The following is a 17,289-nucleotide window of genomic DNA, read 5'->3' as shown; positions in this document are numbered from 1 at the left end:
CTAATTTATTTTAATTCATAATATTCTCATAGCCAATTCATTATTTTAGAATAATTCATATACTATTATAAAATGAGTTTGTAGAATAAGACTAACGATTTTTGTGTTACTCAAGTTCACAATGAATTTAATAATTTTTATGCATACCCTGCAATATTAAAAATGACATCCGACATATTAAATCAAATCCACTGTATAATATACCAAACTCAAAAAAAAGTTAAATTTACCTAGTGTCGAATATTAAGATGTCAATTTTTTTGTTCCTTGGAGCTTAATGAATTACAACGAATTAAGTATTTTTATTCGTAGTAGTAATTAATAAGAATGACTTTCAATTATTGACTAGAAATGGAGTCATAATAATTTACTATACTTAACTCATTCTGTCTATATATGGACACAAATCAACACACAGAGTAAAAGTATATAATGTGTTGATCCTTTTCACTTTACTGCTCTTTTTCTCTTGTTCTTCGCCGACATGTCGACAACTTGCATCTAATGAGTATTTGTCAGTAAATTTTAGATTTTTATGAACAAATTCAACTGTATGTAAATAGTATTCATACTTATTTCAGAACTGTATGATAAAAGTCTGCTTTTGATGAGGGATCATCTAATCAATATGATTATGTGATATTCATAAAAATCTAGTACTAGTATTTACATACGTAGCATTAATTAATTAATTAATTAAATTATCGTGTAGAATTTTATTATGACCACTTGTTTTATTGATATGTGGATATGGCTACAATTTTCTGAACTTTATACTTTTGCTAAATATGTGTTCCTAAATTAAAGTGATTTAAATGAATAAATTATTATTATTATTATTATTATTATTATTATTATTATTATTATTATTATTATTATTATTATTATTATTATTATTATTATTATTATTTAATCGGCTATGATAAAATATATTGTGCTAGTAAGAAAAGCATACGCATGATTAAATACCACTTTTAGCTTGAGAAGTTGTTTGTTACTTGTTGAAATATGAGTAGGGAGATTTAGATGCATGTACTTGAGACTTTGAAACGCCTTTCCAAATCTTATCAGATTATATGCAATGATTCTTACTTGCATTTATAAAGTTATGTGTATGCTACATAAGTGAATCATTAATCATTCCTTTGTAGTGAGTTTCGTAACTATATACTACTCCCTCCCGTTTCCTAAAAATAGAAACTTTAGAAATACAATAGATTTTAATATAAAATTGTAAAATAAAAGACATGGTGAATAAATAAAGTAAGAAAGAGGAGTAAAAAAGATAGTGACATTAATATTAGTGGATTGTGGAGTCTATTTCTTAAAATAGAGAATTTCTATTTTTAAGAATTAGACCAAATTTTTTTTATATTTTTAGAAAATGGATAAAGTATAATTTATTCAGCCCTACTTTTTACAATAATGTGCAAGAAAAGGTCGTCGTTAGCATCGCTCGCTATAGGTAGTGTGCTGGTTGTGGCTGACAGTGAACAACGCCCAGAGAATGGAAGTAAACACTACCCCAAAGGATTGAAGGCCGAGATGTACGATTTCTAATATCAAATTTAATAGAGTTTTTTTTATTCATAGTGGAATTTGTCGATCAACAAACTTACCTAGAATATACATGGAAATTAGAGAAGAAAACGGTGGCCGCCCCCTATAATTTTAACTTTTACGTACATATAACTAGGCCTAATATTTTATTCCCTTCACATGTTGAAGTGTACTAATGTCTTAATTAAAGTTAATGTTTTTGTACATAAATATTGTGTTAAATATATTACTCTATATTCTTATGATTATAACGAGTATTTTTAAAAGCTACTACTATTTAGGTTATAGATAGGTAGTAGATAATTAGAGATCCTATATCCTAAGTCCTAACTGACACCTAATCAATCATTTAAAATTTAATACATTTAATTATTTGATTTATATATTAGGATTAGATATGTACAAGAATATGGCCCAATGCAAGTGAATAATGATCAGGCCCAATCAAGTTGGGATAATGATTATGAAGCTTATTATTATATGTTTGTATGATGATTTTTAAGTAACATTGAATGGATTATGGATGTATCCAAAAAAAAACTAATTTATTTGGGCATGGAGTATCTAGAGATTAGATTATGATGCTCCAATATTAATTTTCAATACAACACCAAAGTGATGTGATGTATTATTAAAAATAATCGGCAATAGTATGATTATCACATTAGGGTATTATGGGTGAAACAATTTCATAATTAAAAAGAATTGGGATTTTCTAGATTCTAGATTTTTGAACATATCTATATTAGGATAAAAAGGTGGAACTTCATAATTGTGTAATAATGGTGGTCACATTACTCAAGCTTCCTCGAAAACCAATACACGCATTATACTTTTACTTGAAAAGTAAGAAATACAAATATTTGCCTTTTGAATTAAAGTACTCCTTATACTTTAGTTTATCTATCCATGTATGCCAATAGCATAAAATGGAGCACATCAATTTGTAATAAAGAGTAACATGAAAGAAAAGTTTATTGAAAATTTGAATATGCTATACAAAAGCCTATCTAGTGAAAGAATGAGATTTCATTATAAGATGCCCTCTTTCACTTTAAAAATGCCCAACTTATTTTAATCGATTTATGTACCGTCGTATAAAATCTGGCAATGAAATGATGAATAACATTTCCAAACTTTCTAGAGTTCTTGGGTTTTAGGGGGTTTTCTTTTCCTGAAACATGATATCGGCTAATGCTTAAGCGAGGTGACCAATTATTCGGCTGTTGGACCCTATAATACGGGACATAGAGCATGTTTTTTTTCTTCTAAATTTGAATGTTTTCTAAATGAGAATGTAAATTGACAACATTGTTATGGTTAATGGTATCATCACATCTATATTTGTGAAACTCAAACTTGCATATCTTTGCTCTCAAGAATACACAATTCATTGGTAGACCAAGATGGGAAAACAAGAAATATCAAAGTTTATTCAATTATTCTGAATTAATTATGAATTGCAATTTCCCTTTTTTTGCTAAATCCTTTTATCATCTCTACATCCCAGAAAACAGGCTTTCCTTGTAAGCTTGTGACTAAATGGGCCTAAAAAACTTAGCCCAGTTGCAACAATAGCGTGAAGCCCAAATTGACTAAAGATTCTAACGGCCCGGCCCGTTAAAGTTGGAATCAAAAGTCACGAGGGGGAATCAGGGCCGTTGATATCCAGCTCACCAATAATTGGCGCTAAAATCCCAAATTCCAAATCGAAATATTCAGCTGCCCGAATATTCTTTACGGGCAGTTTGAAAATCCCCTTCCAATTCCCACTAAGAATCCCAAGTAGCATGGGAAGTAATGTCAATCCGGGTTCGAAGCCGGTGGTTCGGTTGTGAGAAAATTCAAATGGGAGTCGGATCCGAGAAGAAATTTCGTGGTTCGCGTTTCGATCCGAAAGTGGGGGTTTCGATTCAGAACTTAATGTTTTTACCTATTTTTCAATAATTTATTTCAGCTTTACAATTATTTTTTTAAAAAAATTGGAGACTAAAATTGAAGGTTAATGACCGATTCAGAGCGTAGTTGGACTAGTGATAAAAATGATTAGCTGATTCTGGTGAGGGCCTTATGGTTCCAAATTAAAATGGTCAGTCCGATTATAAGTCGAACCGATGATCCTGATTTAACCGTGTGCATCACTAAGCATGGGTCTTTTTCTTCCTTTTCTTTCCCATTTACTTTGCAATTGTAATGACTCATAAACTCGTGAATTTCTATTAATTAAAGGATAAAACGTTTTGCTAAATAAGATGCGCATCATCGTCAACTTAATTAGCATAGGTCAACGTTCGTTGTAAGCTCATAAAATTATTGTTCCATTTTCTAGTGAATCCTCTTCCACGCAACCTATACTTCGGCTGTCATATACCCCTTCCCTCCCTCAAAAATTGATAAAGTTTTATATGGCATGGATTGTAATATGCAATAAATAAAATAAGAGAAGGGTGAGAAAAGTAGGAGGGAGAGTTGAAAAAATAATGGAAAGAGTGCTAGTAGATTGCAGAGTCAATGTTATTAGTAGTTCAAAATTTTGGGCGACGGCTCAAAATGAAAAAATAGTCTATTTTTTATAGATGGATGAAGTTTAATATACTCACAACTCTAATTAAAATCACAACTCTAATCAAAATCACAACTCAGTACAACAATTTCGAATAATGTTACTCCCTCCGTCCGCAAAATGTTGTCCATGTTTGACTCAGTGCAAATTTTAAGAAATGTGAAATAAAAAGTAAGTGAAAAAGGTTAGTGGAATGCAGGCCTCACATTTATATATTGATTTAATAATAGAATGTGAGTGTAATGAGTTAATGAAAAGTGGGTCCATTTATCAAAAATGAAAAAAAAAAAGGTAAAGCCGACAACATTTCACGGACGGATCGAAATGATAAAACTGGACAACATTTCACGGAGGAGAGGAGTAATATTTTTCGATTGATTTTTAACATTATGAGACCGACCAAAATTTATTTCTTTTCAATATAAATATACTTCTATAAGATATGGATCATAAATTGGCATTCCCAAAGAAAAACGTCAGTTATTTAGGTCAAAAATAAATAATTTTCCCTCCTTTTTCCCTCATATAAAAACCCAACATTCCCCTCACATTTTGCCGCCATCACTTCTCTACCCTCCTCTTCATTCAAAGTTTTCCCTTTCCAATTTCTCTCAACTCAGAAAAACCCTTTCCCCCAACAATCCCACCTTTTCTCCCCCAAAACTCGATCTCCGATTTCTCCAATTCCACGACATGGGTTTCTCCAAAAAGCTGGAACTCACCAAGGAATCCGATGCCAAGAAATGGGTCATCGCCGGAATCGCGATCCGCGCGCCTCTGAAGCCGGTTTCCACGAACCCCAGAGACGGAGGCGCCGCCGAGGCGGAGGAGGAGTCCACCACGCCGACGGCGCGTGAGTCGAGGATACCGGAGAAGTCCGCCTGCCCGGCGCCGCCGAGGAAGCGGCGCCCGGCCTCGGCGTGCCAGGTGGCGAGGGAGTTTTTCACTCCGCCGGATTTGGAGTCGGTTTTCATGCGCCGCCGCGCCGGAAGCGCCGCAAACTGATGGCGTTTTTTTAAAAGGTTGATTTGTTGGCTTAATTTGTATCTTTTTTTTTAATTATTAGTTTAGATTTTAGCTGTAGTTTTTAGTTAGTTTAGGGGGATGTATAAATAATTAAGTATAGTATGAATCTTTTTATCTTTTTGCTTCAATCTTGAATTGAAATGAAAGTTTTTGTGATGAAATTCTTTATGTTTTTATTTTTTTATTTTATTGTTTCTTGAAATGAATGTTTGTTTAACTGCAGAATTTGTTATGCAGCTTTTGGTTTGGTGTTGATTTTGAGAAATATTGAGTTTTTTAGCAACCACAAGCGTGTGCAAAAATTTGATGTGACTGAGGGTTTTACTTTGTTAAATTTTAAAGAGAAAATTAAAATTTGTTTTTGAAATTAAAATATGAAATATAGTAAAAAAAATTATATGTAATTTGTCATATTTATATACAAAATGACTTTTTCCTAGGAGTATCCAAAACTACGTTGTTTTAATAAACTGTAGTAGTAAAACTTTCATATTGTAGCACTAAATCTTAAGCACTTAAATTTAAAGCATTCAATCTAAATAGATTTTAAAATGCAATTTCACAATCATTTTCAAACATTCAGACAGTAAACACGCATACATATTTAATTATATAAACCATTGCATTGTATATCAGTCACAGGAATTACACACAGATAGCATTTACTCACACATAAAGATGAAGTACACAATGCTACAGAAACAATAATGAAAATGTACATTTGATTATTACTTGATGAATAGTAGATAGTATCAATTGTTTCTTTAAATTCGGCAATACGACCAACTTGCCGAGATTCAAATTCAGCAATACGACGAGTTTCTGCAGCTTGCCGAGATTCAAATTATTCAAATTCAGCAATACGACGAGTTACTGCAGCTTGCCGAGATTCAAATTCGGCAATACGACGAGTTACTACAACTTGCCATGATTTGAATTCGGCAATACGACGAGTTACTGTAACTTGCCAAGATTTAAACTCGGTGATTCAGGTTACTGCAACTTGCTGAGATTTAAATTCGACAATACGAATTACTGCAACTTGCCGAGATTTAAATTCGGCAATGCACGACAGCACATCTTGTTGAGATTTAAATTCAACAATACACGTAACCACATCTTGTCAAAATTTCAATTCGGTCAATAAAATGAACCACAAATGTAAAATAGGCAGTGCATCGCACGAGTTAGCATTAGATATACTTTATTATATTAAAGTCACAAATTGTACAACTAACAATGCGTGCATCAGTAATCATGCATTTGCCAAACTTTTCCTTGCCAAACTTATTTCCATTTAAATTGGCTTTTTATTATTCATCAATATGATACGACTGGCTGAGATTTAAATTCGGCAATACGAGTCACTGCAACTTGCCAAGATTTAAATTCGACAGTACGAGGTACTACAACTTGCCGAGATTTAAATTCGGCAATACTACGAGTTACTGCAACTTGCCGAGATTTAAATTCGGCAATACGACGAGTTACTGCAACTTGCCGAGATTGAAATTCAGCAATACGACGAGTTACTGCAGCTTGCTGAGATTCAAATTCAGCAATACGACGAGTTACTGCAGCTTGCCGAGATTCAAATTCGGCAATACGACGAGTTACTACAACTTGCCATGATTTGAATTCGGCAATACGACGAGTTACTGTAACTTGCCAAGATTTAAAATCGGTGATTCAGGTTACTGCAACTTGCTGAGATTTAAATTCGGCAATACGAATTACTGCAACTTGCCGAGATTTAAATTCGGCAATGCACGACAGCACATCTTGTTGAGATTTAAATTCAACAATACACGTAACCATATCTTGTCAAAATTTCAATTCGGTCAATAAAATGAACCACAAATGTAAAATAGGCAGTGCATCGCACGAGTTAGCATTAGATATACTTTATTATATTAAAGTCACAAATTGCACAACTAACAATGCGTGCATCAGTAATCATGCATTTGCCAAACTTTTCCTTGTTTGGATATATTTGTATGTTGATAATTTCCATTTAAATTGGCTTTTTATTCTTCATCAATATGATACAACTGGCTGAGAGTTAAATTCGGCTATACAAGTCACTGCAACTTGCCAAGATTTAAATTTGACAATACGAGGAACTGCAACTTGCCGAGATTTAAATTCGGCAATACGACGAGTTACTGCAACTTGTCAAGATTCAAATTCAGCAACACGACGAGTTACTGCAACTTGCCGATATTCAAATTCAGCAATACAACGAGTTACTGCAGCTTGCCGAGATTCAATTTCGGCAATACGATGAGTTACTGCAACTTGCTGTGATTTAAATTCGGCAATACGACGAGTTACTGTAACTTGCCAAGATTTAAACTCGGTGATTCTGGTTACTGCAACTTGCTGAGATTTAAATTCGGCAATACGAGTTACTGCAACTTCCCGAGATTTAAATTCGGCAATGCATGCCAGCACATCTTGTTGAGATTTAAATTCGACAATACACGTAACCACATCTTGTCAAAATTTCAATTCGGTTAATAAAATGAACCACAAATGTATATTAAGACTATAATTACAATTGCATAAATCCGGGTTTAACTATCAAATTTAAAACTATAGTATCTACCACGTGCGATGCACGACCGATGCACGAACCAATTTACTTTCCGAGTAGTGATTACTACTCCACATAAGAAACAATATCATAACTTATGTTTTAAATGATAAAAATGCACTCCTTACGTCCGCCATTAAATGTCCCATTTTTTATTTTCCGTACATCCACCAATAAATGTCCTATTTCACTTTTACCATATTTGGTAAGTGGATCATACATCACATTTTACTATAAAACCAATATATAAATGTAAGTCCCACATTGCACCAACTTTTCAACTCACTTTACTTCATAAAGTCAAACAATTTCTTAAAACTCGTGCCGGTCAAATATGAGACCAGTGGCGGACGCTGAAAATATTAGTGGTAGGGGCTTCATTGTATATATATTTTCGTCTGGTCTCTATTAGAAATCTCATTTCACTTTTACTATTTTTATTAAGTGGACTACATATTCCACTAACTCACTCTACTTACATTTTATTACAAAATTAATATATAAAAGTATGACCTATATTTCACTAACTTTTTATAACACTTTCAATTATAAAGTCAAACAGTTTCTTAATACCGATAAAAAATAGAATTTCTAATGGGGAAGGGGGGAGTATATCACAAAAAAGTTTCCTACAGCAAGTTTAACACATAATATGAAAAATATACTAGGAGTACTACATAAAAACTAGTTCATCCTCCCAAAAGAACAAAATGCCCATGTTATATTATATTGGGAGTAGTACTATTTATTTTGCTAAAACAATGACAATTAAATTTTATGTATTGGTGGCTTTTGAACAAACAAAAAATCAATACACACATTTTTAATAAATAGTATATTTAATTTTTGCTTGAATAAAGCCGCTAAGACTGATCAAGTAGTTAAATTTGGATGGATTATGGAATTTTATTTATGCAATTTAACCATACTAGGTGTAAATTTAAATTTTTGCTCAATTTATGCGATTTAACTTAAAGTCAAGTGGAGATATGACAGCTATAAGCCTATAACTTTACTAGTAAATTTTAAAGTGACTACAATAATATAATATTATTATACTTAATATTTGTAAAGAGATCTTCCCAAAAGCTCTACGGCAGCCATTTTTGCATTCATTTTTCTTCTCTGCAACTTTCTGATTCACAAATTAGATCAGCCCCCTCATATCATTCAGCTTCCAGCGATTTAGTGTTCAATCATGTTTATTTAGGAAGGGCTAAGAATTGTTTTAAATAACATTCAACAAATCTGAAAGTAGAAAAAATACGGAAAAAATCTAGTTGGGGAGGGCTTAAGCCCCTCATTCCCTCTTACTTTGTCCGCCACTGTATGAAACATTTAATGGCGGACGGATGGAGAACATAATATAGTACTAGTGGAGTATGTTTTTAGACAACTAATGATATAACAATATTTAGTGATAACCCTATGCAATGCACGACCTATTATATTTCTATTATATTTTACTAGCGCTAATTTTACATTGCCAATTAATTAACTGAATTGAGAAACAGATTAACAAATTCAAAAAATATTTTCTTATATATAATAACAATTTATCAGACAAATAAAAATATAAATTAAATAAGTTAAAAATTACTAGAACACACATTTTAATTAGAATACTTTTGGATCTCACTACAAAAGAGAGCAATCACATATTGTGCTTATTGGACCGTGAGAGTACTATGTGGCCTATTCATTCGCTTAAAAAAATTGTATCATAGAATAATTAGGAATTTTAACACTGCTATTTATTATTAAATTTTAATAAAATCAAGATACATTGTGATTTTATAGAAAAATACTCACACTCACCATGCAATAATCAGAGAACACATCAACTGCACAGAAATTAAAGGAGACCGCAATTAAATTAATTATTATAGCAATGAAAATTAATGCCCCCTAAAATTTTGTTTGAATTATTTAAACCAATGGGAAATTCCCTCCTAATATTTCTTGGAGGCTAAGAGTTTTTGCAACAGTATTTAAAATTTAAATCTTGAAAATTTCGAAATAAATGTAGGGTAGCTCATCTCATCCTCGTAAGTTGTAAAATGATTAAATGTAGAAAATAAAAAAATAAAATTAAAATAGTACAAGGGCAGCTGCATAATTGAGAATCTCTTAAAATTGAGAATCCTATGTGGGGTAGTACTTATTTAATTAAATTGGTGACATCAATGCACTGTTATCTACAGTCAATTTTAATAGGCCCACATTATTCTCATGATTAGAACTTTTGGTAAGTATTGTACATTACAAGATTTATTATTTAGGTGCTGACACAGATCAATATATACGGCGGATAGGATGAGAACCACCTCTCCCACATTTTGTCCTCTATCACATTTTGAGAATAAATTGTTGACAAAACAATAAAATGTGGTTAATTTTAATTGTCTTATAAATATCTAATCCTGTAGGTGTAATACTAACTCCATTCATGAATAATAAACTCAATTTTTGAATTGATACGAGTTTTTAAAAATGTGATAAAAATTGAATGGAAAAAAATAATGGAAAATATGTTCTATTATTGCATATTAATATTTTAATAGCAATAAATAAAATGTGAGTGTGATAAAGTAGTGAAATGTGAAGTTCATTACTAAAAGTAATTAAAAATCAAATGGGATATATTGATGGACGAACGTTTGTATTTTTGGTGTTTTTTAAACAAATATGAGTGATTTTCTTTATAAATCAATGCAAAGACATTTATATAGTACTATGATTTTCGCGGTTGCTATATCAGTTATTATTTCACCAAAAAAAATTGTTATGAGATAATGGCGAAAATAGTAGTACAAAATTCAACGAGACGTACCATACTCGTAGAGTTCGATTAAATTGGTTTTGTGTAAATTATTCAATTTAATTGTTAGCAGTGATTATTTTTTTCATATACTTTGACTATTTAGTGGACAATAAACTGACGAACCTGAGTATGGAACGAATAAAACAAGCTAAAGTTTCACAAAACTCATCAATATATAGCTCACAACACAACTATATATGTTTGTGTTAATTATTATAACATGAACTGCACCTATTGAGAGTTAATACGTGGAAAAGAAACCTAGAACATAGCTGAGCTTTTATTATTGGAAAAGAAACCAACGATATTATTTATTCTCAGTTGCAGAAACTGTCCCTTTTGAATTCATAATTTTTTTTAAAAAAATCTCTTTTAACTACAGTAAAATAAAAAAATTATCGATTACGAATTATGATAAATTTTACATGACAATTTAATAATCAATTTCACACAGTATATATCAAATGCCATAATTGGGTTAGTATTAATGAATATGAATCTTGAGATATTTAAGGTTAGATAGATCCAATGTAATAGAGATTCCATAATTAGCAGCCATCATAATATTTTTATTACTCAACATCATTTAATTTTTTAAATTCCCCAATTTTGAATTCCCTTAGGTGCTGTTTGGTGATATTTTGGGAAGAACGATGACGGTGTTATTGATAAATGTATCAAGTATATCTTAGCTTTCATGGCACAGGCATTGATTTTGAAATGTTGCTACTATGATCTACCAAGTTCATGGAGATATGAGTAAGATAAGGAAGAGGCTTTTGTTTCATTCATTAATATTTTTTTTGTAGTTTACACTATTCTTATCTTACAATGGTAGTGCTACTAAATTGTACCCCCTCTATCCTGTGTTAAGCGGGGCATTTATTTGGTACGGGAATTAAGAAAGTGGTGTTTAATGCGTTGACTGAAAAAACAATAAAGTAGAAAATTAAATAAATAGATAAATGAAAAAAGAAAAAAGTAGGATAAAATGAAGTAAGAAAGATTAAAAAATAATAGACTCATGTGAAAAGTGGAAATGACTCATCTACTCAGAGACGTTCCAAAGAGTAATGCGAATCAATTTAATTGGGCCAATAGAATTACAAAATTCAAATTGATCAATATACTGAATATGATAGACATGATTAATACAAAAGGAAATTGTATCAAGCAATAGTCATTTAAATGAAAACACTGCAAATAAGTGAAGAAGTGTATTAGTCTACCAAATGTGCCTACATATTCATTTTAATTTGTTAGCCCACCAAAAATTAATATAAACTCGTTTCTTCATGGACAGATGGAGTATTGTTTACGATTAAATTTTAATCTAATCAAGGCTAAGCTATCCATTTTATAAATTTGGCCTCCCAAAGTCCAATGTGAGTTTAGTTAGCTCACCAAATTCACATTGAAACTAGATAAATCAAGCATCGAAACATGAGAGAATGAGCTCAAAATTTGAAGCCAAATATCCCCTAATTGCAGAATTTGATGAGCCCACTCGGGTCAGGCACATACCCGAGTTGAAGAAACTGAAAACCTGCCCGGGCTGCCCGTAGAATATTGGCGGGAAGGGATGTGAGATTTTGGAGTTGGCGCCAAAAAGGAGGGGATTATAGCCCGCAAAAGGCGGTGATTATTCTCTATCTCTGTTTCATCACTGGCCGTGTGATTAAACCGATGGTTACGTTGCTGTGCACCTGCACTCCATCCAATCACAATCTCTAAGGGGTGTAGGAAGATCGATACTATCAAAGCACAATTCCATATCGTTTTGTTGTGTTATGTAAATTTGTGATATGTAAATTTTAAGTAAAATAATATTAGTAATGAATAGAAAAAACTAACTTCATGCACTGAATTTAGACATAGTGTATGGCATGAGCTTTGATATGAAATTGTTAAAAAATAAGAGAGATGATAAAAATTACTCCCTTCGTTCTGTGAAAGTGAAGACATTTCTTTTCGGTACACGATTTAAGAAAAATTGTGTTATGTGAATTAAGTAAATGAAGAATAAAGTAAGAATTTGAAAATATAGAGTAAATGATGAGGAAATGTGTCGACTTTTACTAAAAATGAAAATGACTGCACTACTATGGAACGTACTAAAATGACAAAATGACTCCACTACTATGGAACGAAGAGTAAGAAATGAGTAATGTTAGTGGATGATGGAGTCCAATACTATTAATTGATTTAAATGTTGAAAACTTTCCATATTTAGAAAGCGGTCTAATTTTAATGAACGACCCAAAATGAAAGTAGTCTATTTTTTTGGACGGTGGTAGTATATTTGAGTTGGTATACGAATCCAACTTACAAATATTATCTTCTGCATAATTTCATGGATTTAAACAAGAAATATTTTATGATCAATTTATCTACGTTTTTTTTTTGTTGTATTTCCCATTTAAAGGCTCATTTGATATCTAAAGACAAGTTGAAAAAACAAGCAACGTAGACTTGCTTGTGCTCTGTTCCCTTGTCTGAATGTTAGAAAAATGAGCAACTCCCTTTGATGCTACAACTACCAAAGCTACTAAACAAAGTATCCAAGTAAGACAAGAAGCAAAATTAACGTCTACCGTGTTGATATCTACAACGAGGGAGGATCGTACACAGCTCAACGACGATGTAGTAAAATGTGAATACAGAGAACCCAGCAGGGGAGATGAACCATGCAAATGTAGATGTAAGTAGCACTGTTCCATTCCCTGAGGGACTCGATCCAGATCCAGAAGTCGTCTAGTCTAACTCCGTCAAAACTGGATAATGCACCTTTCGACAAAAGAAATGCAGTTGGAGGGAATCCAACGAATACTAATAACACGTTACAGGCTCCACGGGTAACTGTCTTTGCGGTTTTGGCTGTCAGATCAATCCTCAAGGGCACAGCCATCAAACACATGGGAACCAGCAACAGGGCTCCGATTTCTGCTGTTGCGTAATTTATGATAGACATGAGACAGAGTCCTATAAAAGCAGCAGCAACGGTCACAGCCTTGAGGAGGGTCCATTCCCTGGTTTGCAGTTGGCTTGCACGAGAAAAGGGTAAAGAATCGGATGCTGCACGTGTGAAGAAGAGCAAAACTGCTGAAGACACGATCCATGTTAAAAGGCTGATTAATGGCGAGGAATCGGGAAATTGGCGGAGAAAATAAGGAATTATTGTTACGATTGCACCCCATAAATGGACAATGAGGACAGTTTTCGCGGCGTAAAGCCAGTTCCATGCTGGAGATGTTGGGATTGATTCACCAGGAGACTTTGACTTACTGGCATCGGAAAAGAGAGCAGCAGCAACCAATGGAAGGGGCGCGATGAGCAATGCAAAGGCAATCATGTATATCCCGACTGAAACGAACCTACTTGGAGATGTCATGAGATACAGAAAAAAGGACTGATGAAACTTCTCGAGAAGATTATTCACAGACCTTATGACTCCCTCAACCAACCTGTAAAGAAGGTGAACTCATCTCAGTGGAGGAACAAAATTTACAAATAAATGAATAAATGTTTATGAGAAATAAATAGAGCAAATAGCACAAGAAACTGGAAAAGAGCATTAGCGCCAGGCTGATGAATCACTAGCGTTGCTTGGTTTTACAATATTTGGGGATGAAGGAGGAAGCACGCGCTGACCTGCCAACATGCAAAAGGAACAGAACCCTCTGACTTGACGAGAACCTTGGTGAGAATTCCAAAGTAATAGCGTCAACTTGATAATCACGGAAGGCTCCATGTGGTCCGGTTGGAACACCTAAAGCCTGATATAAAAGGAAGTTGTGAGAGTTAAAAAACATAGAAATTGATCCTCAAAGTCCATTTGTAAGAACGGTTTCCAATGAGAATATAGAAAGAGTGGTTAACAAATCGTACTTGATGTAAATTGTAATGGTATCCAGTATCCATAAAACTAAAGCAACTACCTGATTGTAAAGGGAACTGGCAAGAGTTGCGCAGCCTTCAACATAATCGGAAGCAGGGATGCCAAATTTCCATCCAGGATTTAAGCTTTTGGCAACCTTGCCGATCAACTCCTGTAGTTCACCAAGGCTGAACAGCCACCACGAATCAAGCAGAGACCAAATTTTCTCAACCCTCACTTGCAATCCTTGTCCATGCACAGCCAAATAATTGACAATATTGATGAGGTCCAGATTTGGCATCTGCCCGTTAGAAGCTTCAGCATATATCTTGAGGCCATCCTTCTCAAATCCCGTGCTGCTATCAGCAACCTTGATGACAAGTGCAGCTGCCATTGTGCCAGCACGTCGAAATCCATTAGAAACCCCATCTCTCTTTACAGAAGTCACTTCATGCTCCAAGTCGCCACTTGATAGAGTATAATAATCTCTCAGCCATGCAGTAACTGCAGCATGTTCCCCGTGTCTTGAATCAGCAGCAAGCCATATAATATCTTTAGCAAGCCAACTAACTCGAGAAAGAAGAGTGAAAACTGAGTATGCAACACCAAGAGATAATGCTTCGCTCGTAGTGGGCTTGACAGAATTATAAGGTGTTACAATAATAATAGCTTCCTTCCCATCGCCACGTGGAGCTCTTACTATTCCAACCGTATTAACCCCATAAGATGTAGAACTGTAGTTATCTTGGACTATACCAGTATCAGGGCCCACAAAGAACTGCAGGGGGTGAAAACTATCAGATAGTGGCTGGAACTTGTGATAATTAACTTCGCCACCTGATTCAATTATGTGCTTTGCTATCATCTCTGGAATTTCACTGCATGCAAATTTACAAGGCATAAATAAAGAAGTGGACAAATTTCAAGAGCCCAATCTTACAAATGCTGGAGGAGTTAGCCCAACAAATTGTTGAAGGCAACAACAATATACTTTTTTAAGTAGCATATGTGCTCCAGAAAAGACCATATATCGTTCATTTAGATTATGCAATATTTTCTGTGTTAGAGATACAGAACCTTGTGATGCAAACTACACAAAAATCGGCCTCTCCATTAGTGTATCTGAATATAGTTTTACATGTTGAGGAATACATCAGTCTTCAAATGCCAATCAAAGGAGAATCTAGTTATGATTTCTGAAGCCTTGATGAGTTATTGCAGACACGAACTACATTCAGAATTCAATTGTGTACAACCCAATTTTTTCCCTATTAAAGTTTTTGCCATCATATATAGACCACCTAAGTTCCTAACCACCATAATGAACCAATCGCTCTATTCCTAACTATCTAAAAAACAAGTAATGCTATTTGGAGAGGGTGAAGGTATAGGTGCCATAGAGGAGCAATACTTGAGGAAGTGATGACATGGTGAGTATATTCGATGTCATAAGAGGGGGGAAGGCATGTGAGGTGGTGTTGGGACTTGGGAATTCAACTAGCATGGAAACTGAATGCATAATAAGCATGCACTTGTGTAATATATTCAAACCGAGAAATTATACAGTAAAAGCATATTAGACAAATAAGTATATAACACTGAAGCATCTGCACAGAGACAGCCTTGAAAGAAAATACCTACATGCCGCTGTTGATAGACATTGAACTTATCATTATCTTGTTTAAAAACACATGCCCATCTGAAGCATCATCAGTAGAGAGCATAGCGCTTGCAGAACCTACGGATCGACAATGCAAAAGAAGGGAGGAACAATATCATCAGTTATAAAAATGAATGCAATAGACCGTGTCTTATTTGATGTAAACTATCGATAGTTTCCAATTGCAAACTAGCCAAAATTTGCACAAGTTCAAACATAAAACTCAAGCAAACATAAACCACACCTACCAACAAAAACCAACTCAAAAACCTTGATTTCAACAAATTGAATGTATTCTCTCAGATAGCTAAGGATCAACACTCAAACACAACAGAGCCATAGAGGTAACACAAATCCAGTAGAAAACATATACACAATCGTACAAACAAGTGATTTTAGTACAGATCACAAACAAATCCACGCAAATAAGCCAAAATTTTCACAAGTAACAGCTCATCAATTTATTCCACAAATGACCACATTATAAAACTACAATCGAAGTAAAACCTACCAGGCATCAACGCATTCTCCGAGATGTAAGTGTTCTTCGCGAGAACAGGTAAAAGCAGAAGCGCTAGAACTCCAGCTATGCAGCATACGATACTGAAAATTTCGATTGCAGATCAGTTTTAAGTTTCGAATTAATCCTAAGATGATTATCGAAATCTGCGGAGAAGATACCTGACGAAAATACTGTGAGAGATGAGAAAGAGGCCGATGCGGATTATTGGTCGCGGCTTCGGTTTGACGACAGCTGAAACTTCCGCCATCGCAGCTCGAGTCAAGCTTTCCTCTTTCGCTGCCCTTTGGGCTTTGACAATGTGCAGCGATTTGATTTCAAATTAACAAGTTTCCTTTTTAGGTATAGATTCAGCTGAATCGGAACTCCCGGTCGGACCGGGAATTGATTAGGTTAGGTGGTTTCGATATTGAAACTGATATTGAAACTGAAACAACTTCTCAAGGGTTGATTTCGTACACGAGCATGGATTCAACCCTTGAGTTAAAGTTGAGGGTTGAATCAGAACCGACACAATAGTTCACTCCCCGTCTAACGGATTTGTTGATAAAATGTTAAAAAATAATTAAAAATTCGGGAATTTTGAATATGAGATGGATTTGTCGATTAATGATTCAACACTGAAATCGTAAATTTAATTGCGGGGTGTTTATAGTTCAAATT

At 33.9% G+C, this 17,289-nt stretch overlaps 2 protein-coding genes across 3 annotated transcripts; one reads left to right on the top strand and one right to left on the bottom strand.

Annotated features, from left to right (window-relative positions):
- Positions 1-4,664: 4,664 nt before the first annotated feature.
- Positions 4,665-5,277, top strand: LOC125216849 (cyclin-dependent protein kinase inhibitor SMR6). Its single transcript, XM_048118622.1, has one exon. It carries the CDS (start codon positions 4,817-4,819, stop codon positions 5,126-5,128), a length of 312 nt encoding a protein of 103 aa, XP_047974579.1. The 5' UTR covers positions 4,665-4,816; the 3' UTR covers positions 5,129-5,277.
- Positions 5,278-13,018: 7,741 nt separating this feature from the next.
- Positions 13,019-16,946, bottom strand: LOC125212800 (glycosylphosphatidylinositol anchor attachment 1 protein-like). 2 transcript variants are annotated; one of them, XM_048113058.1, is made up of 6 exons: positions 16,788-16,946; positions 16,618-16,709; positions 16,088-16,184; positions 14,508-15,324; positions 14,221-14,345; positions 13,019-14,033 (listed from the first exon to the last, which is right to left on the bottom strand). In XM_048113058.1, the coding sequence occupies exons 1-6, from the start codon at positions 16,874-16,876 to the stop codon at positions 13,202-13,204; spliced, it is 2,052 nt and encodes a 683-aa protein (XP_047969015.1). In that variant the 5' UTR covers positions 16,877-16,946; the 3' UTR covers positions 13,019-13,201. The 2 variants fall into 2 exon arrangements, with proteins under 2 accessions (XP_047969015.1, XP_047969016.1); XM_048113059.1 differs by lacking the exon at positions 16,788-16,946 and having other exon boundaries at positions 16,084-16,184; positions 16,618-16,636.
- Between the last annotated feature and the right edge of the window lie 343 nt (positions 16,947-17,289).

Source organism: Salvia hispanica, chromosome 3 (genome assembly GCF_023119035.1).
Source record: "Salvia hispanica cultivar TCC Black 2014 chromosome 3, UniMelb_Shisp_WGS_1.0, whole genome shotgun sequence".
Taxonomy (NCBI): Eukaryota; Viridiplantae; Streptophyta; class Magnoliopsida; order Lamiales; family Lamiaceae; genus Salvia; species Salvia hispanica.
The sequence above is the reverse complement of the archived record's forward strand: the minus strand, read 5'-3'. Positions and strand labels throughout refer to the sequence as shown.

Coding starts and splice junctions, on each gene's coding strand:
- LOC125212800 (XM_048113058.1), bottom strand. CDS start 16,876: ATGGCGGAAGTTTCAGCTGTCGTCAAACCGAAGCCGCGACCAATAATC. Junction 16,710..16,787: donor TCTCACAGTATTTTCGTCAG/GTATCTTCTCCG, acceptor CGAAATTTTCAG/TATCGTATGCTGCATAGCTG. Junction 14,034..14,220: donor TTCCTTTTGCATGTTGGCAG/GTCAGCGCGTGC, acceptor CCTTCTTTACAG/GTTGGTTGAGGGAGTCATAA.
- LOC125216849 (XM_048118622.1), top strand. CDS start 4,817: ATGGGTTTCTCCAAAAAGCTGGAACTCACCAAGGAATCCGATGCCAAG.